This window comes from Ranitomeya variabilis, chromosome 3 (assembly GCF_051348905.1).
Source record: "Ranitomeya variabilis isolate aRanVar5 chromosome 3, aRanVar5.hap1, whole genome shotgun sequence".
NCBI lineage: Eukaryota > Metazoa > Chordata > Amphibia > Anura > Dendrobatidae > Ranitomeya > Ranitomeya variabilis.
In genome coordinates, this window is record NC_135234.1 from 174,995,263 (window position 1) to 175,016,509 (window position 21,247).

Genomic DNA, 21,247 nt, shown 5'->3' on the forward strand with positions numbered 1-21,247 from the left:
AATCGTCAAAAGCTATCACATCGCATAGTATAGCAAACCTAAGATGGCCTGTTATAGCCTATATAAAAGCTGAGGCAAGGAATGCAGCAACCACAGCTCACATCATAGGAATAGAGATAGGGATAGAAATTACAAAAACACTGAATAAACAATACAGATGATGTGTGACAGTACATCAGTGAAGAACAGTTACCATATGTGAACTTAACTCTATTAACCTGCAGATATGGGGATAATCTGCAGGTTAATAGTGTTCTTAAAATGCCCGGTGCCCATACTTTGAGCCTCGCTGCTGGGAGGAATCAAACTTTATTCCCCTTAGAAGTATTGGGTGTTCAGTCATGAGGATGGTGCTGGTTCAGTCACTGCTCTATGTATAGAGTGGTGGCTGTAACCTCCCAGTACTGACTGACCATCGGATCTACTGATGAACCTGTCGTCAATCATTGTAGGGGGTGTGACTACAGAAACCTCTTCCTATACACAGAGTGGTGACTGTACCCACATCAGCACCACCCTCATGACTGGACGTAGATTGCTGCTGGGGGATATAAAGTTAATTTCCTCCCGGCAGCAGGGTTCAAAGTGCGGAGCCAGGCAGGGTCAGAACGCTATTAACCAGCAGAATAACCCCATATACGCAGGTTTATAGCATTTTTTCAAGTCACAGGTTCTCTTTAAGAGCTTGTCTTTTTAGATTAAAGCAAAGAACTTGCAATTTGCCAAGAATTTAATTTTTGCCAAAAATTTGTTGAAGATGGGGAGTTTGAATTTGAAAAGAATCTCTTCTCTCTGGTGCTTTTCTTCAATGGATGGAGAAGTCCACGGTGCTGTTCACATATGCATTTTTTTTCTTTTGCGGAGATGCCCAATTTTGATCCCAGTTTAAGTAAAAATGATTGATTCAAGTCAATAAATTCATGAAAAAACTGATATCACATGGATGTCATCCTTGTGAAAATTATATGCTGTCTTTTAACATTTAATGGGTTTGCGTAGTATGAAAAATGAGGGTTTCTTTTGCATACCAACGAAGTTGATGGTAAAAATGTACACACTGACAAAAAACTGCAGAAAATCTGATTCTGCACACTGATGGAAGATGGTAAGTTTTTTTTTTTTAATTGGGAGAGGGTAGCAGAGGCAAAAGCCCTGATGGATTTGTAACATTTCTGCAGGACACCAAGGTAAAGGACAGAGCCATAGACAGCTAGGTAAAAAGGACATGGAGAACTTTTTTTTTAATGAAGGTTAATTTGAAAGATATTTAACTTTCCATTTAGGAAGCAAATAAAGCTTACAAATATTCTGCCATAAGGTGTACATAGCCTTTAATTCACATTTGTTGCTTGATCAGAAGCAGGAAATAAGAGTATTTACAGCATATTAACCATTAAGGCCGATAAAGAAATATATATAAAAGGAAACAACATCTGTAAAAGAGCCATGAATTTTATTGTCCATAATATCATAATATGTGTGTATATGTATACATATATATATATCAACAGAAGACAGCCTGGAATATTTTTCTTACCACCAGAATGTGCAAAATCGTAACGATTTCTGAAAATCCATTGAAATGTTGAAATTAGATTAAAACTTAAACATTAGTAAGTATAAGGTAAAAGATGCGTGTAATTATTGTAGATCCTGAGGCTGACCAATATGTAGATGTAACAGTGTTTTGAAGTAGAGTTGTAGTTGCAGAAATTCCACCATTTTACCATGGCTTGCATTTGCGGTGTTGACCAATCTTAAAAGAGGTTATTCCCAAAATATTAAAATATCCCATATCCTTAAGACAAATGATAACTTACCTCTCGCTAGGTGTCCTCACGATCTGAAGATAGGAACCCAGGAATGAGGCTCTGCAGACCTATCTTTCTCAGCCCCATAGATAATAAAAAGAGCGGAGATCATGGATGCGCACTTCCACTCCTTTAAAGACAGGTTTCTGCAGAGCCCGAATCCAAGGTTCCAGTGCCAGACCTGTCCCATAGCCTACAGAATTTGGATAATTTAATAACACAACATTTTGCAACTATTTAATGTTTATAATAATACGAAGAAGAAATGTGGCACTCACCAAGTTGAGAAAAATTCCAGTGTCCTTTATTTCACCATGTGCGGCTTGAACATCCTGGATCCTTTTAAGCGATCACACGTAGTCCTTTCTCCCAGCATGCCTCCTTAATCTGTATGTCCGACCCATTGCCCAAGCCGCACATGGTGAATTAAAGGACACTGGAATTTTTATCAATCTGGTGAGTTCCACATTACTTCTTCAAATTGTTTAGATACACTTGTGTTTTTCATGCACCGCATACCAGTTGAATTTTTCCGCCTGGCTTCAGTAAAATAGGATCAATCATCTCCATGTGTGTTGATCATGTTCCACTGGTGCCGTTCACTTTTTCCTTTGTTTGAAAAAATATTTAATGTTGATGTCCATTTCAATATGAGATTGTGTTTTAAAGAAGGGTGTCTACTACTTGGGCACCTTCTTCTCATACCCCTCACTTGGCCCCCATAAAATAATGAAGCTTATACTTACCTCCCGTTCTGGTGTCGTTCCCGCAGTGTCGCCACTCCATTTCCCAGGGCTTCCATGCTGTAGTTGTGACACGTGTCACCGGGGCCCAATCAGAGCTGGCATCACTGTCCCCGCCTCCTGTCAAATTGAAGAGGAAGTCCTAGATCATTTGCAGCCCGGACTTGCTCTTCATGATCGATTTGTCCTATGGCGGACACAGTGATGCCAGCGCTGAGTGGACATTACATGTCACGGCAACCATACACGAGCCCCAGGACTACGAGTGTTGACACCGCGGGAATGGTGCCGGCACGGGAGGTGAGAATAGGCTTTATTTTTTTATCGGCGCCAAACATTTTGATCAAGAAGGGGTTGTCCTAGTAGTGGAAAACCCCTTTAATATATAGTGATTTCTAAGCTTACTGTATATTTGTACAGTTCTTTTATTGCTCTTCATCATGTAGGCATTATTAAACATTGTGGCTGATCACACATGGTTCATTGTGTGAAAGATCTGTTTTCATGCATATCTGTACACTTGTCATTTTTTATTCGACATCAACACAAAAATCATCTGAATGTTCACATTATTCAGGTCTAAATTGCACCAGTATAGGATGAGGTCTAATAAATAGAAACCATGTACGGTAGTTTATGGAGCAATATAGAAAGTTTAATGATGCACATCTATTTCACAGATCAAGAAGAGGGATATTTAATAGGAAAAGAGGGTTAGAAGGACTTGGGTCCTTCCAAAAGAGGGACGCTTGGGGGGTATGACATACATTCTAGACATTCAGGCTTATAGTATAATATCTTAAGAACTGGAATGTCCCTTGAAGGAATCCAACTGATGTCACAACTATAAGCCTTGGATAAACATTTAACTTGGGGCAAAGGCCGAGCGTGCCTGCAAGGAAAAGAGGAATTTTGGCAATAACAGTAATTTAGACATACATCGGTAGACACAAGTGCTTAGAATCCAGAAATGGCATTTAAAAATAATTTTGCACTTCACAGTTTCACAAGGACAAGTTTAGTTATTACATTTGTGTCTATTTTAAACCAAAGCTCTCTAACGTCTGTATTTTTAACTTGTATTTACACCTTTATTACAGCGTTAACTCTGCAGAAACCAATTAATACCTGGATCACATGCAATCTGACATAGACAAGTCACATGCCAATGTTATAAACGATTGTGATATATTATTATGGTGCTTACACATCAGAGCAATTGTATGGGTCAATGCACATAATGTGTTTTTTATACTTTCTTTTTCACATAAAAAAACGAAGTGAAAAATGCCCGAGAATCCGCAAGTAAAATGTACATCAATTATTGTTAATTTTGATGCTTTCTTTTATCACAGATTTGCATTTTGTTGCATTTTTTTAATTAGTTTTTCCTCACAGTGTTTTTTCTTGCATTTTATTTTGGTGGTCATACTTGATTCCCTCATACAAAATGATGTCTGTATTGGGAAAAACACTGCAAGAATCCAGAAACAATGGACATGGTAAGCAATGTGTGAGATTTTAAAAGAAAGCAGTTACTTTTCTAAAACTATTTTCTGCCCTATTTTTTCAGCATGAAACTAAGTGCAGAAAAAAAAGCAGCAAAAACGCATTGTGCTCATTGATCTTAAGAATTCAAACAAATCGTTTCAGTTTACTCCCCAATCTCAAAATATAAGGGTTGAACGCTTGGAAAATAAAAAAAAAAATTACAGCAGTTTATAAAATAAATATTTACCAGTTACTAATATACTTGTGTTAAAAGAAGTTTCTTGATCTCAAGATATCAATGCCGGTATTGGGTCACGGCAGGTCTACTTTTGGCTTGTGTTTTACACAGGAGAGGGCTTCCTATATTGGCATGTGAACAGTGCCGTTAGTAAAGTTAGCTGGCCAATTGGCACAATAAATGGCTAAGCCAGTCTTTTCGAATTTGTCCTCGTAATTTCACACATAAACTATTTATATGCACATGTTGCGCCTTTAAAGACAAGTCCAGCAATACCTTTTCATGGCCAGTCCAATCCACCATTACTGAAAAATCAGTATTTCAACTGATATGCAAATGAGGGTGTAGATCTGAAGCCTCTGTCACTCCAGCTCTATTCCCTGTACAGTACCACAACCTCCTTCTTGACTAGATGCCTCTATGCTATTTGTCTTCAGGCAAAAGAGCTATCAGACAGGCACGAGGCGGCACTGGGTGGGAAATAGAGCCAGAGTGACTGAGGCTTCAGATCTACAGCCTAATTCACATATCAATTCAAACGCTGATCTCTCAGGAATGGAGGAACAGATTGGCCATTGAAAGGTATTGCTGGATTTGTCTTTGAAAGCGCTATTTGTGAATATATTTTTTTTGGGGGGGAATCCTGCTGACAGATTCCCTTTAAGCCCCATACAAACACAGAGAAGCTTAGCAATTGTGATGAGTCCATGCCAACACAGGATGCACCCAACTGTGTTGAACACAAGCTATAAGTGGTGCTGCCAGAATTGGCGATCTCATATCTTCAGATCGGAGTACACCTTTCTAAATACAGGTATGATAACAACATATATCCGAAAAGCAGAAGCAAAATTCAATTTCCTCATCAAGTTCTACTCTAGAAGACTAACATACAAGCCAAACACATTTCACACAGCTACTGTAATACAGTATGGAATCACACGACAGTTTACAGCCTAACACTCTACATATCCAACTCTCAAATAAATACAACATTCTACATTGTGGCAATCTAATCAGAAAAAAATATGAAAAAGCCTAAACAATGGCCACCGACAGTGATAGTTATATTCTGTAGAATAATTTCTTGTAAGAGAAATTTAGATTTAGGTAGACCCAAATTTCTTATTCCTCCACCTTGTATTTATAGAGTCTAATGAAAACACATGGCATGTTGCCTACAGAAACCAATCAAACGTCAGCTTATATTTTTTAAGCTGTATTGAAAAAAAATAGACAATTTTGAGCACTGAGGGACAGTGCATATTGCATATTTTTGGCAACTGTTTCTCATCTTGTGGCAAAAACCTGGTAACCTTATTTCAGTGCCATTGCAGGAAACCAATGTTTTTTTAATGCATAGAAGACATGTAAACTGCAGACCTAAAATATCTGCCATGTTGAACTTCAGTTCCATATTTAATAAGACCATGTCATGATTGCACGCGCCGGTTCAGGGGAGGGGAAGTGACCATACTTTGTTCTGCACTTGGCAAGGTTGAGAGGGGTATGTTTTCAGTGCACGGTTTCCCCAAGTCCTAACATTTCCACATTTCCATATTTTCATTTAATATATTATCAGTTGAAGTGGAACTGATTGCTTCTTGTGATAACCAGAACCGCTATCGGCACTGGAGATATTGTATTTTCAATGATGATTCATCTCCTAAGCAGTTAGGAAAGAAAAGACTCGTTAAGATGAGCTGATAAACACCCAACTAACGAGCAAAATAGTCATTGGATCCTTCAAGCTGGCATTAAAATCATTGTTAGGTTCCATTTAGACATTAGTTTTCTTGAGTATGAGTTTGAATCATGTTTTTCTATGGGATTGTTCAAATGTTCATGCATTTTTGTGAACCAAGAGGTCCACACAAGAGTATGGAAACTTGTCCGATTTTGATCTGAGTCATGGACCAAAGTCGCCAATACAAGTCTATGGGTCAGTGAACAAAATGGAATGAACTTTGATGTCATCTGTTTTTCCCGAACTGTTTGATAGAAGAAACTTGGGAAACCTATCTTATTTCATACAAGAAAAGCTGATGAAACTCTGATGGTAAGGAATGACACTCCGATGAAGATCTGATCCAAAACATTGATGAGGCTCGGACAGTTTTTTTGTGTTTGAGAAAAATCATTGACAGCTGAATGAGCCCTTAGTGGCACCACATCATTCTGTGTAGACAGGAGATACGCTGCTGATCATGATATTCTATGTGCACTTAATTGTATTGGCGATCTTTCTATGTGCGTAGAATTCTGTCTGCACTGTGTAAATTAGCCATTACACCCCAGCCGATTGGCTTGAATATAGGCAATCAGATGATTAAAGGTTGTCGTTGGCACCTGTAAGCTGGCCATGAACTTTATGTAACTATTCGCAGATCCTTTTCACCCCCCTTATAAATTGACAGTGTGCATATGGTCAGAAAAGACTAATATAATGGGAGCTAGATACTGAGAACACCCCTACAAGAACAAAAGGATTAGGCATGCTGAAATTCATTATGCCCAACTCTTTTTTCACCCAACATCAGCCATTAAGGATGAGTTGGGACAGCACTATATAAATTAGATGATCAACCGGTCTTGTCAATATTGCCTGGTTTACCTTCATTTAATGAGCATAGACCTCTTTTTCTCTGATACCAAGCTAATGAAGATCCTATAAATAAACACAAGCTACCTGATACCAAAAATTGCCTTATTGGTCATATTTATTTCACTATTAAAATATTTAATTTTGACAAGATTTTCTTTAACATCACAAAGAATACAAAACTGTCCAGGTCAAAGGAAATGACATAGCCTAACCCTAATGGAAAGCAGATACGTTAAAAAAGGTGACACCTTGTGAAAAATGGTGTACTGTACCATAGTGAAGTGAGATGAGTGAGATGAGGGTCTTATTTTGTCTGATATGTATTTGAGCATAGAAACCTAAGGGAATCTGCAGTAGATATTATGGTGAGAGGATGATCAATCACAACATTACGAGTATAAAATTCAAAACTTTGTTTTTGTCCATGGTACATGATCAGATGATTGGGTGTAAGTCACACACATAGGAATTAGGCTTCTACCCAACATACATACATTGCATCACAAGTGCTACTGTTGGGTAGATAGAGTGCAAGTACACAAAACAAAAAGCACCTTGTATCCAGTTCTCATGCCTTGCTCCTGATCTAACACATGTCCATGCTTCCATAGATTAAGCAATTGTATATTTAGTCATTTCAAGTTACTTTATTTCTTGAGATGCAGAGACGATACCAAGATATGATAGGCCTTGAGGTAATTACCGGACAGACCAGTCCAGTCATAGATTTAGTAGGAATTTCACTTGCTTTCAGCATTGACAAAACAACAATGACCTTTCTTTTTCCTTTTAGCAATACGATATAAAAATAGACTTTCTTAAGCCATATGATGCAAGAAGATATCCCGGCAGTAAAGGTTCAAGGCTTTAGGAGACATCATTTCTTATGGCTCGTATTGAGAAGTTTGGGATTAGTGTAAATAACTGGCAATTTACATTGTTCTGTAATTGCACTAAATTAATTGCTGAGGCTCATAATTGCCCGATACCTGATTTTTCTTCAATCCATGAAGCAATGTGCAAGTCTATTTTAAGCAGATTGTCAAAAATATTTTTGTAGTAGTTCAAAGAGAAGAACACAGTAGACCGAAAAAAAGAGACACCTGAGTACCAAGAACCAGCTTGGCCTTCTAGATGTCTATGGTAGTTTTAATATGTGAAGCCTACAAGATAAAAATCAAAACCTTTGAATGAAAAAAAGGTATATGGAAACAAATCAAGTAAACACAACACCAGTGATTCTTATGGATATGCATTGAAAGGTTTCATCTTAAACCCAAACGGCTGTGTTCATGTCAAACCCTGTATACACGGAATTTCCTTGTTTCTGGTCTTTCTTGGCACTTACTATAAAGCTTTTGCCATCACTTCTGCTTTGTTTTTCAGTTTTACTTTTAAAGTCATTTGCTGACGGGAAATAAAAAACGTTTTTTGTTTTACTCGGTTTCTTGCTTCTCTTATAGATCTGAGGTTTTTGTTCTTCAAAACTTGGCCAACCAGGTTTTTCTTTGAGCAGCTTATCTCGGTCTGGACGAACGCTTCGTAAAAACTTTTTGAAAAAATTGGCTGTCAGGGAAAACTTTTTGTAAATTTCATGCGATCTGCTGATGCTTAAAAGGCTTTCACAGTTTTCTCCCTTTTTCTCCATCTCTGGTAGATCTAACCAGTTTCCAACAAGATCTGCAAAAATGTTGTCACCCAAGATAAGGGGTTGTCTGTTCCGGCTCTGTGACATAAGAGAAGATGTCCAGTCATTGGCTTCATCACATATAAAATCCTCAGAACTGCGTTCAATGTCAGAGTTAGTATTATCATGAAGGAAATGGTTATGAAAGCTGGAAGACGTAGACTGTGAGTCACATTTTGGCCACCTGTCCACTGAAGGCAATATGGGCAAAGAGGTGTCAGTCTCTGCTATTCTTTCCGACAATACCTGATGACCTTGTTTCATACTTGGAATGGAGACAGAGCTAACTGTGCTAACAGCCCATGACCCTCGGCTAGGAGCCAACGAGCTATTGTCTAGACTCTTTCCACCTGCCCATATATTCTCAGCCTGCTTTCTGGACTCATGCCTGACCTCCATAGCCTCGTGTACACTTTGGCAATATGGATTCACTCTCATAGTTTGAAGCCGGTTCCGCTCCCCAGAAATTTCCAGCTGCTCAAGAGCTGTCTGAACCTGGAGCAGTTTCAGTTCCTGGAGTGCACCCATCATAGAGTTCATCTGCTCCTGTAAATCTTCTCCAACTTCTCTCATTGACACCTGCAAGCAGAAGAAAGAAGCTCGAGTTAAGAACAGATCAAACAGTTACAAATATAAAACAGAGTTTTTGGATTAAGCTATTTAGCTTCGCTGTCTACTTAGTCCAATGTAAAGATATCCTATATGTCCTATATAAAGTATCTCAATGGGAGAATCTGTGCCATGTGTTTAAAGGGAATTAGCTCTTTGCTACCCAATCTGAAAGCAGCCTGCTGTAGGGGCAGAGACGCTGATTAAAGGGACGTGTCACCTATTTTACTGTGTGATCCACTTTTGATCAAAAACTGTTTTATCTGCTAAAGGTCTACTAGCTCTCTGAATGCTGATTGGCAGCTTTGTATTAACTCTGTGCATAGGCAGAAGCTGCCAATTAATGGTGGGAGTGTGGTTGGACTACCTGGCAGCAGGACAATGCTGATGAAACAATGATTTTATGAAAAAAACTACAGCAAGGATCCCAGTAAGTGACACATTGCTGAAATCGGGGTCTCTGTCCCAACATTAGTCTGCTCTCAGATTAGGTGGAAGAAACCTGTTGACAAATCCCCTTTAATATTAATTGTAAGTGAAAAAAAGATCATAATAAAAACACATTACTATTATAACTCAATGAGACCCAGGGTTTCACTTTTTAGGGTTATTCCATATTGTAATAAAATAATACTGCCATACTGAAAACATCCCTTGTCATTTCTGTATGAAGTATTTGCCAAGCACATTATATGCAGCACGTTATATGCAGCACATTATTTGCCTTATATAAAATATACAAAGTGCATTGGGCTTTACGTTAACTGACTGCATAATACCAGAATATACAAGGAGATTCAACGTCTTGAATTATGGAGAGTTAAAGGGGTTGTCCAGGACTGAACAACTGATAGCAAAGATAAAGCGCAGTACTTGACAGCAACCACTAGGCCATGTATGGAGCTGTTGTGTACCGCCGCACACATCACGTAGCTCCAGCTGCTCCCAGAGCAGTTTTCAGCTGATCAGTTTGGTGGCGGGTTTCAGATTCCCACCGATCTTATACTGATGACCTATCCAACTGTTCGGTAGTGGACAAACCCTTTAATATTAAGAAAACAAAATGTACAAAACTGTATTGAAAACTGTATCCTGACCTCTGTATAGCATATCAATTATATAACATGTGGGTGCAGCGCCCCAGAGTCCTGGTCGTTGCAGTACTGTGGCTCCGCCGCTAAGGGGAGCTATGGTACGTCTGATGGCACTGAAGGAGTTCATCTGATCAGGTATCACAGACACCAATACATTTCACAGTCAGGCCTCCGGGGGGAGCTAAGGGTTCTATTCACTAGGCCACTCCCCACCATAGTGGGTAAACTGGGGGTCAGGCAGGAAGTTAGATCAGAAAGCTGACTGGGTTGGAACCAGGCAACACCTTGTGGCAGAGGGTGTTGTGGGGGAAGATACAGTAGGGTCTCTGCCAGGGGTGGGATCCTGACAGAGGCTTGGCGAACTTGAGCGAACGTAACGGGACCGTGCCTGCTCAGGATAGCGGCGGTGCCCAAGGAAGGATCAGAAGCGAGATAGATTGTGCTGAGTGAGAAACGGGATCAAAGCAATAAGGAGAATACCAGTAGGAGTCGTGCTGTAAGACCGAGGCAACATCCTACTGAGGCGCACTACCGGTGGCCGGAACGCCGAGGGAGTATTATAACATTCAGCTTCAAGCAATACTCTAAACAGCGGCAGGACAGTCAGTCTAAGGCGGGCTGTCTCACTTAAATCACCTATGCAGTCTTGGGGGGCAACTTGTGGAGAGGGGCGACTCTAGGGTCCCGGAAGAGCTCCGAGCCTACCCGTCAAACGGGTGCCGTCCCAACCAGAACATCAGGGAGGGACGGAGGATTAGCAGAACATCATCTAATCGAGTTGTGAGGGAACTTAAGAAACAGACACAACAGTTGTGGGGACTTTCTGTAAGCACAGCAGGGAAGGACCACAACACATAGCGCTAGGGGGGAAGGCACAGATTTCCACCTGTGAAGAGAACTCTGGAGGTGCCATTGGACCGGCCGGACTTGCGCAGCCTGGTGAACCGTATTCTGGACTGAGGACCCAGAGACCTTCAGTAAAGAGGTAAAGAGACTGCAACCTGGTGTCCTCGTTATTTACTGCACCGCACCACTACGGCCTCACCAGCACCACTATCCGTCATAACTATCACCGTACGCCCCACGGCAGGGTCACGGGCCGGGCCTAGCCACCGTGACAACCCCAGAGCAGAGACTCAGAGGCCCGGTAACGGGTACCCCTTGACCCTGCGGCAGTGGGGGCGCTGCAATTTTGGCGTCACGAACAGGATCTACTTAAGCCTGAAGAATCAGGTCATGTGTGCCTTGGAACTGTGATTTATTGTGCTTGGACTGTACTTTATTGCAAGGACTGTGCTGCGCCATTTGCCGCCAAAATCCGCCGCCATTACAGCGCTGAGGAGAGCGCGGGAAGAGAGAAGGGGCGTGGAGTGGGCATAGACAAGTTGGAGAGCGCGAAGGACAATGGCCGCCCAGTCTAAATATTTCTGTGTCCTGAGGACGTGTCCGTCAACAGCCGAGGTCCGCCTCCTGATCCTGTTTGGAGGGTGGAGACCATGGAGACGGTGCCGCCCACGAAAGAGACCGCGGGAAGAAGACGCTGGGGAAGAGAAAAAGATGGCGACGCCAGGAGCGCCGCATGGGGATGACCTGCCTCGGTTTAGAGCTGCATCACCGGACACAGCCTCGGAGACGCCATCGTTGAGGGGCCTGACCCTCACGGAACCACTGATGGGTCGACCCAACTGGCCGCCGTCCGAGGAGTGTGTGGCCGCAGCTGAAGCCCGGCAGATAGCGCGCCACCTGGAGGCGGATGCCCATGTGCTTGCGCGGCTGGGCCAACCTACGGAGATCCACCTGTCGGCAGTGTTCCCCGCTCCTCCCAACCCGGCCGCGGCTGAAGGTGCGCTGCGGACGCAGGGCCTGAAGATCGTGCCAGAGGCCGAACACCTGCGGCGCTTGATGGCTGCATGGCGAGACCGACCACAACCGGCAACCCAGGTTGATCTGACCAACGTCGCAGAGGTCCCATCATCCCACTGGGGTGTAGTGGTCTCCTTCAACTCCCAACGCGGAAGGGGAGTTATACAGGAGATCGGGGAGCCCTTGCAAGTCCGTGTGGACCGGGAGGAAGTGGAGCCCTGCGGGAGGGGGTTCGCCCGTGACCTGGAGCCGGGTGACGCTGTGACCTACACCAGGTGGAGGAGGGAAAGCGGTGAGGCCGGCTGGATAGCTCGGGGCGTCCAGCGGTGCGTCGCCCTCCAAGCCGCTGCCGGAGCATCAGAGGATGAACCTCCTGCTGCAAAAGCCACAGAACCTGTCCCTGCGGAGCGGCGGGGAACCCGGACCCACCATGTACCTTGGGGGCGTGCTGGTTCATCAGTGAGAAGAACATCCCGGCGAGGGATCCTGTCGTTGCTGGGGCGGGACCCGCTCCTTGAATCGGCAGCACGACCCGTTGGTCTGGTGAGGCCCGGGAGGGAACCACCTTCTGTACCGAAAGATGAGTAAGATAATACTACTCTTAAAATATGTACATAGTTTCTTAACTGTTTGTTTGTTTCCTGATTTTGCTGCTAAAACCCGTCTAGGGTTAACTTTTAGAGGGATCCCCTTGTTGACCCGGGGTCCCTATTGCTTTTTGGTTGTTTTTCCACTTTTTGTTCCCTGTTGAAAAGAACTGCCGCAATCATGAACAGTGCATGATACAAACTTTTTGTAAATAGTTTGCACCTTATTAAAGGTGCTCCCTACTGGTTTTACTTCAAAAAGGACTCTTTGTGAAGATACCACACTGGAACCTTTGCTGAGTACGGACTGGTAGTTTGAGAAGATATGCTACCTCATAGAGACTTGGTCCCCTCTTAAAGGGGATGTTCATGTGTTGCACTTAAGAGAATAGTATTGCTTCAAGACTGAGAGATAGCCATAATGTTCTGATAAAGAGAACGTGATGATAATGTTTGTGTGAGAAAGTTATATGTATCCAATTAGTTAATTGTAAAGAAATGCTGATGATGTTCCCTGAAAGAAAGTGAAAGCTAGAAGAAGGATGCAGTGGGCCCATAGGGGTAGACGTGATGTCCAGCATACATGTCAGTAAGAAAAATAATGAGAAGGTTTAATGTTTTATAGAAAATGTTTGATAATGTTGATAGATAATGAGGATAGAAGGTGAACCCTGAGTCCTCCTATGAGTCATGTAGAGATGGCTCGGTGCTCTTAAACTGAAAGTAATGTTATGTTCTATACTGTGTATAGTAGTTGAAAAGACAGAAGGCTCGGGCTGAAAGGAGCGGTCCTGTAAGAAAGGAGAGGCAGCAGGTCTGGTGCCGTTAGGACAGGCGGTCCTGCAGATTTAAAGAAGGAGAATGTAAAAGTTAAATTGCCTTATAATGTGATTATAAGAAGGTCTTTAGCGGATTCAGAGTGTACGTCCTTAAAGGCAATGTTAAATTATTGTTCAACAATTTTGCACTAAGTAGAATACCCGGTTGGGTAAAAGGAAGTTAGTTATAGCATGTTGCTATAATATTTAACCATGTTTTGTAACGTTCAAGTGTCCTCACCTCCCATAAAGGGAAGCCTGTTTAAATATGCTTACTGTTATTGCACTCACAAAAATTGTATGTCTTTTTGCTAACCTGTATTGTTGTTTTCTTCTCAGTCCCGGAGTACTGTGTATAACCAGGGGGGAGTGCAGCACCCCAGAGTCCTGGTCGTTGCAGTACTGTGGCTCCGCCGCTAAGGGGAGCTATGGTACGTCTGATGGCACTGAAGGAGTTCATCTGATCAGGTATCACAGACACCAATACATTTCACAGTCGGGCCTCCGGGGGGAGCTAAGGGTTCTATTCACTAGGCCACTCCCCACCATAGTGGGTAAACTGGGGGTCAGGCAGGAAGTTAGATCAGAAAGCTGACTGGGTTGGAACCAGGCAACACCTTGTGGCAGAGGGTGTTGTGGGGGAAGATACAGTAGGGTCTCTGCCAGGGGTGGGATCCTGACAGAGGCTTGGCGAACTTGAGCGAACGTAACGGGACCGTGCCTGCTCAGGATAGCGGCGGTGCCCAAGGAAGGATCAGAAGCGAGATAGATTGTGCTGAGTGAGAAACGGGATCAAAGCAATAAGGAGAATACCAGTAGGAGTCGTGCTGTAAGACCGAGGCAACATCCTACTGAGGCGCACTACCGGTGGCCGGAACGCCGAGGGAGTATTATAACATTCAGCTTCAAGCAATACTCTAAACAGCGGCAGGACAGTCAGTCTAAGGCGGGCTGTCTCACTTAAATCACCTATGCAGTCTTGGGGGGCAACTTGTGGAGAGGGGCGACTCTAGGGTCCCGGAAGAGCTCCGAGCCTACCCGTCAAACGGGTGCCGTCCCAACCAGAACATCAGGGAGGGACGGAGGATTAGCAGAACATCATCTAATCGAGTTGTGAGGGAACTTAAGAAACAGACACAACAGTTGTGGGGACTTTCTGTAAGCACAGCAGGGAAGGACCGCAACACATAGCGCTAGGGGGGAAGGCACAGATTTCCACCTGTGAAGAGAACTCTGGAGGTGCCATTGGACCGGCCGGACTTGCGCAGCCTGGTGAACCGTATTCTGGACTGAGGACCCAGAGACCTTCAGTAAAGAGGTAAAGAGACTGCAACCTGGTGTCCTCGTTATTTACTGCACCGCACCACTACGGCCTCACCAGCACCACTATCCGTCATAACTATCACCGTACGCCCCACGGCAGGGTCACGGGCCGGGCCTAGCCACCGTGACAACCCCAGAGCAGAGACTCAGAGGCCCGGTACCGGGTACCCCTCGACCCTGCGGCAGTGGGGGCGCTGCATGGGTATCTGTAATAATAAGCAATCTGTAATAATAGTACATATAGTCATGTTTCTCCATAGCGGCCATTTGTACCTTGTAGATATTTTGCAGCAGAGTGTAAAGCGCTGCATGTGTTTTGCATCAGTGCAATGATGTTAGCAGGCTGTCTAATGTATGGCATTACTGCAGTCTAATGCTCACACGCTCTTGTCTTCTCTCTTCTATGCCCATATCTGATTGGATATCAGGTTTCCCACATTGGATGGACGGACGCATGATGATCAATACACCATGACAGCTGCCTGTGGTTTACTATTGAAGCCTTTCCAGCAAGATCTTTATGTGCAGGTCTGATACATTTCAGACGTCCTACCCCCTAATATTCTTCATTCACACGCAAAGGATCACTCACTGCTGAATGGATTAACCCCTTCACTAAAGTAGCAATAACCAGCTGAATGGGAAATGACGAGGGAACGGGATGGTATCTCCAGTGTATACCATTTACGCTACTATCTTACGCCTCTTTTAGTTTACCCGGCTACATTATGATTTTTTACATTTTTTTTCCGTATATTCCAGACATCACAGTGCCAACTTCTTTAGCTGTCATTTTTTGGGTCACACTCAGGGTCTTCATCTGTGGTATGCCTTATGATTGTGGCCTGCTTGCATTCTGCCCTCTACCATTACATTGAGTGGATCATTATGTGTGTCTAGGTTTGTAAGGTTTTGCATTGTTTCTGTGTTCAATAAATTTTGACCTTTACGGTGTGCTCACCACTACTGTATTGGATTCTTTCTTTGAAAACAAGGTTTCTTTTGATACATGATATAGCAGCCTGCTATATATTTTGGGGGAGCACCATTTTTCTCTTTTTTTGTGTCTAGTGCCAACCTGAAGTGTCGCAATTCACAAAACACATAGTAATAATAATGCTGTAAATGATGATGTAAAAATAGAGCATAGATTACAGGGGTTGTGAACTACTTGGACAACCCCTTCTTAAACTAAATGTTCGGCTCCAATAACATAATAAAGCCCATAATCACCCCTCGTGCCGGCGCCATTCCAGCGGTGTCAGCACTCACTGTCTCGGGGTTGTGAATGACACGTGATGCCCAGCGCCCAATCAATGCTGGCGTCACTGTTTCCGCCTATCTATCTATGCAATATATATATACATACTGTATATAATGTATATATATATGTGTGTGTGTCACTGACATCTATATCTATGTATTCTGTGTGTATATATCAATTCTATTCTAACCTGTCAGTGTGATTTTACTGTACGCGCACACAACATGTGTGTATACATATAAATACAGCTCTGGCAAAAATTAAGAGACCACTGCAAAATTTTCAGTTTGTTTGATTTTTTTCTTTATAGGTATATTTTTGAGTAAAATGTAAATTGTTCTTTTATTCTATAAGCTATTCACAACATATCTCTGAATTTCCAAGCAATATATTTTGTATTTATTTTCTGAAAATGAGAAATGTTCAAAATAACAAAAAAATACGTTGCTTGCAGACCTCAAATAATGCAAAAAAAACAATTTTCATAATCATTTAGAAACAACAATACTAAGGTTTTAACTCAGGAAGAGTTCAGAAATTAATATTTTGTGGAATAACCATGATTTTTAATCACAGCTTTCATGCATCTTGGCATCCTTTCCACAAGTCTTTCACACTGCTTTTGGGTGACCTTATGCCACTCCTGGTACAAAAATGTAAGCAGTTCTTCTTTGTTTGATGGCTTGTGACTAGTGTTGAGCATTCCAATACCGCAAGTATCGGCCGATACTTGCGGTATCGGAATTCCGATACCGAGTTCCGATATTTTTGTGGTATCGGAAATCGGAATCGGAAGTTCCCAGTGTATGGTTCCCAGGGTATGGAGGAGAGGAGACTCTCCTTCAGGCCCTGGGATCCATATTCATGTAAAAAATAAAGAATTAAAATAAAAAATATGGATATACTCACCCGTCCGGCGGCCCCTGGACCTTACCGATTGTAACCGGCAGCCGATTGTAAGTCGCAGCTTGTGATTGGTCGCGTGAGCGGTCACATGAGCGGCACGCGACCAATCACAAGCCGCGACGTCATCGAGGGTCCTAAACTCCTCATTCTTAGGAACGGAGGCTGCCGGTTACAATCGGTAAGGTCCAGGGGCCGCCAGACGGGTGAGTATATCCATATTTTTTATTTTAATTCTTTATTTTTTACATGAATATAGATCCCAGGGCCTGAAGGAGAGTTTCCTCTCCTTCAGACCCTGGGAACCATCCAGGATAGCTTCCGATACTTGTGTCCCATTGACTTGTATTGGTATCGGGTATCGGTATCGGCGATATCCGATATTTTTCGGGTATCGGCCGATACTATCCGATACCGATACTTTCAAGTATTGGAAGGTATCGCTCAACACTACTTGTGACTATCCATCTTACGCTTGATTACATTCCAGAGGTTTTCAATGGGGTTCAGGTCTGGAGATTGGGCTGGCCATGACAGGGATTTGATGTGGTGATCCTTCATCCACACCTTGATTGACCTAGCTGTGTGGCATGGCGCATTGTCCTGCTGGAAAAAACAGTCCTCAGAATTTGGGAACATTGCCTGAGCAGAAGAAATCATCTGTTTTTCCAGGATAATGTTGTATGCGACTTGATTCATTCGTCAACAACAACCTGCCCAATTCCAGCCTTGCTGAAGCATCCCCAGGTCATCACCGAACGTCCACCAAATTTCACAATGGGTGTAAGACACTGTGGCTTGTATGCCTCTCCAGGTCTCCGTCTAACCATTAGATGACCAGGTGTTGGGCAAAGCTGAAAATTAGACTCATCAGAGAAGATTACCTTACTCCAGTCCTCCTTGGTCCAATCCTTATGGTCTTTGGCAAACTTCAGCCTGGCTCTCCTTTGTTTCTCATGGATGAAAGGCTTTTTTCTAGCTTTACATGACTTGAATCCTGCCTCTAGGAGCCTGTTATGAACTGTTCTTGCCATGCACTTCACCCCAGCTGCCATTTGCCATTCCTTTTGTAGGTCACTTGATGTCATCCTGCACTTGCTGAGTGACATTCGAATAAGATGACGGTCATACCGGTCAGTGGAGAGTCGTTTTTGCCCTCAGCCGGTCTGTAGCTTTGTTGTCCCCAATATCTGCTGCTTGACCTTGTTGTAATGGGCAGTCTTAGACATTTTAAGGATGGAGGCAACATGATGCTCATTGCTTTTAATCTTGTTACTCTTACTGATTTCGGGGACATATCCCCCAACCCCGGTCCCCCATCCCCCAACCTCAACCGCTACCCTACCTCATATCAAAACCATACTAACCTTATTAATATTACTTGCACTCCCTCATCTCTCCCTTTCAATTGTGCCCTTTGGAATCCACGGTCTGTATGTAACAAGCTTCCTTTCCTGCACAACTACTTTCTGAACAACTCTCTGAATCTGTTGGCCCTCACTGAAACCTGGATCCATGACTCTGACACTGTCTCCCCTGCTGCCATTTCCCATCGTGGCTTACAATTCTCCAATTCTCCCATTCCCCAAGACCCACTAACAGAACTGGTGGTGGAGTCGGCATACTCTTGTCCCCCCAATGCATGTTCCAGGTTATACCCCCAGTTCCTTCACTTTCATTCCCTTCTTTTGAGGTCCACACCATCAGGCTCTTCCGTCCCCTCTCCCCCAGAGTAGCGGTCATATACCGGCCCCCAGGCTCACCCACCCACTTCCTGGACCACTTCTCAGCCTGGCTGCCACACTTCATGTCCTCAGAACTACCAACCCTTATCCTGGGAGACTTCAACATTCCCATTAACAGCCCCACTTCCACATCTGCATCCCAGCTTCTATCACTAACCACTTCCCTAGGCCTCTCACAGCTCTCAACCTCTGAAACACACAAAGACGGTAACACCATGGACCTGGTCTTTGCCCGGCTCTTGTTCAATCTCTTACCTAGATAACTCACCACTTCCCCTCTCTGACCACAACATTCTCTCCTTCATACTCACAACTCCTCGCCCACCCCAGCACCCTCCTACCTACCACACATTCAGAAATCTACATGCCATTAACCCTCATACACTTTCAGACTCCTTACTCATCACTGTCCCCAATCTCCTCTTGTTCCTGTCCTGATCTGGCTGTACATCACTACAATGACACTCTTAGAAGCACCCTAGACCAAGTAGCTCCCCTCACCCTCAGAACCTCCAAACACAGAGTGAAACAGCCCTGGCTCACATCGCAAACCCGATTTCTCCAGCGATGCTCCAGGTGTGCTGAACGCTTATGGAGGAAAACTCGCACCCCAGAAGACTTCATACACTTCAAATTTATGTTAAGGACCTATAACTCTGCCCTTCACCTTGACAAACAGACCTACTTCACCACTCTGATCTCATCACTATCCAACAACCCCAAGAAACTTTTTGACACCTTTCACTCCCTCCTCAGGCCAAAAGCACAAGCCCCTATGACAGACATTTGTGCTGGTGACCTGGCCTCCCACTTTATAGAGAAAATAGACAATATCCGTCAGGAAATCCGCTCCCAGACACCAAGTGCAATGACTCCCATTCCTCCCTGCATCTCCCCTGGCTCATTCTCCACATTCGATCCCATCACAGAAGAAGAAGTCTCCAAGCTCCTCTCCTCTTCTCGTCCGACTACATGCACCACCGACCCCATTCCCTCACACCTCCTCCAGTCTCTCTCTCCAGTCGTCACAACTCACCTAACTACAATCTTTAATCTCTCCCTATCCTCTGGCATTTTCCCCTCCTCCTTCAAACACTCTATCATTACTCCATTACTAAAAAAAACCACCCTTGACCCATCATGCGCAAACAACTACAGACCGGTCTCCAATCTCCCCTTCATCTCAAAACTCCTGGAGCGCCTAGTCTACTCCCGCCTTACCCATTACCTCTCCACTCATTCCCTCCTAGACCCTTTACAGTCCGGGTTCCGCCCCCTACATTCAACAGAAACTGCACTCATGAAGGTGACCAATGACCTTCTGACAGCAAAATGTAACGGTGACCACTCTCTGCTCATTCTCCTCGATCTTTCTGCAGCTTTCGACACTGTTGACCACCCTCTCCTACTCTCTAGGCTCCAGTCACTAGGCATTAAGGACACTGCTCTCTCCTGGTTCTCTTCCTATTTTTCTGAACGCTCCTTCAGTGTTCTGTTCTCCGGCTCCACTTCATCTCCTCTTCCTCTCACTGTTGGGGTACCTCAGGGCTCAGTCCTTGGCCCCCTTCTCTTCTCCCTCTACACAGCCCCAATTGGAGAGACCATCAGCAGATTTGGCTTTCAGTACCATCTTTATGCTGATGACACACAACTATACACGTCAGCCCCTGACCTCACCCCTGCTGTACTACAGAACGCCACTGACTGTCTGTCTGCAGTCTCTAACATCATGTCCGCTCTCTATCTGAAACTCAACCTCTCCAAAACTGAACTTCTTCTGCTCCCGCCTTCTACTAGCCTCCCTAAATCTGACATTTCCCTCTCCGTGGGTGGCACCATAATAACGCCTAGGCAGCAGGCACGCTGTCTGGGTGTTATGTTTGAATCCGATCTCTCCTTCACCTCCCACATACAATCTCTTGCCCGCTCGTGCCGCTTACACCTAAAGAACATCTCTAGAATCCACCCTTTTCTCACCATGGAGACAACAAAAACTCTCACTGTCGCCCTAATCCACTCCCGTCTGGACTACTGCAACTCTCTATTAATTGGCCTCCCCATCACGCGACTTTCCCCTCTCCAGTCTATCCTTAATGCAGCAGCCAGGGTCGTCCATCTGGCTAATCGTTACTCGGACGTGTCTGCTCTTCGCCAGTCATTACACTGGCTGCCCATTCATTACAGGATACAATTCAAAGTACTTGTTCTCACCCACAAAGCTCTCCACAGTGCGGCACCCCCTTACATCTCCTCCCTCATTTCGGTCTATCGGCCTAGCTGACCGCTGCGCTCTGCAAACGACTTTCGACTAACCTCTGCACTAATCCGTACCTCCCACTCCCGACTCCAAGACTTCTCCCGCGCTGCGCCAATCCTCTGGAATGCTCTACCCCAAGGTATTAGGACCATCCAAAACTTGCATAGTTTTAGGCGCTCGCTCAAAACTCATTTGTTCAGAGCGGCCTA

General features: G+C 44.0%; 1 protein-coding gene across 1 annotated transcript in view; it reads right to left on the reverse strand.

Annotated features, from left to right (window-relative positions):
• Positions 1–1,314: 1,314 nt before the first annotated feature.
• Positions 1,315–21,247, reverse strand: part of INKA2 (inka box actin regulator 2) — a 68,557-nt gene continuing 48,624 nt past the window's right edge. Inside the window, exon 2 of the mRNA XM_077294896.1 lies at positions 1,315–9,154. Within this exon, the coding sequence (XP_077151011.1) occupies positions 8,159–9,154 (996 nt within the window). The 3' untranslated portion in view covers positions 1,315–8,158. The remainder of the gene's footprint in view (positions 9,155–21,247) is intronic.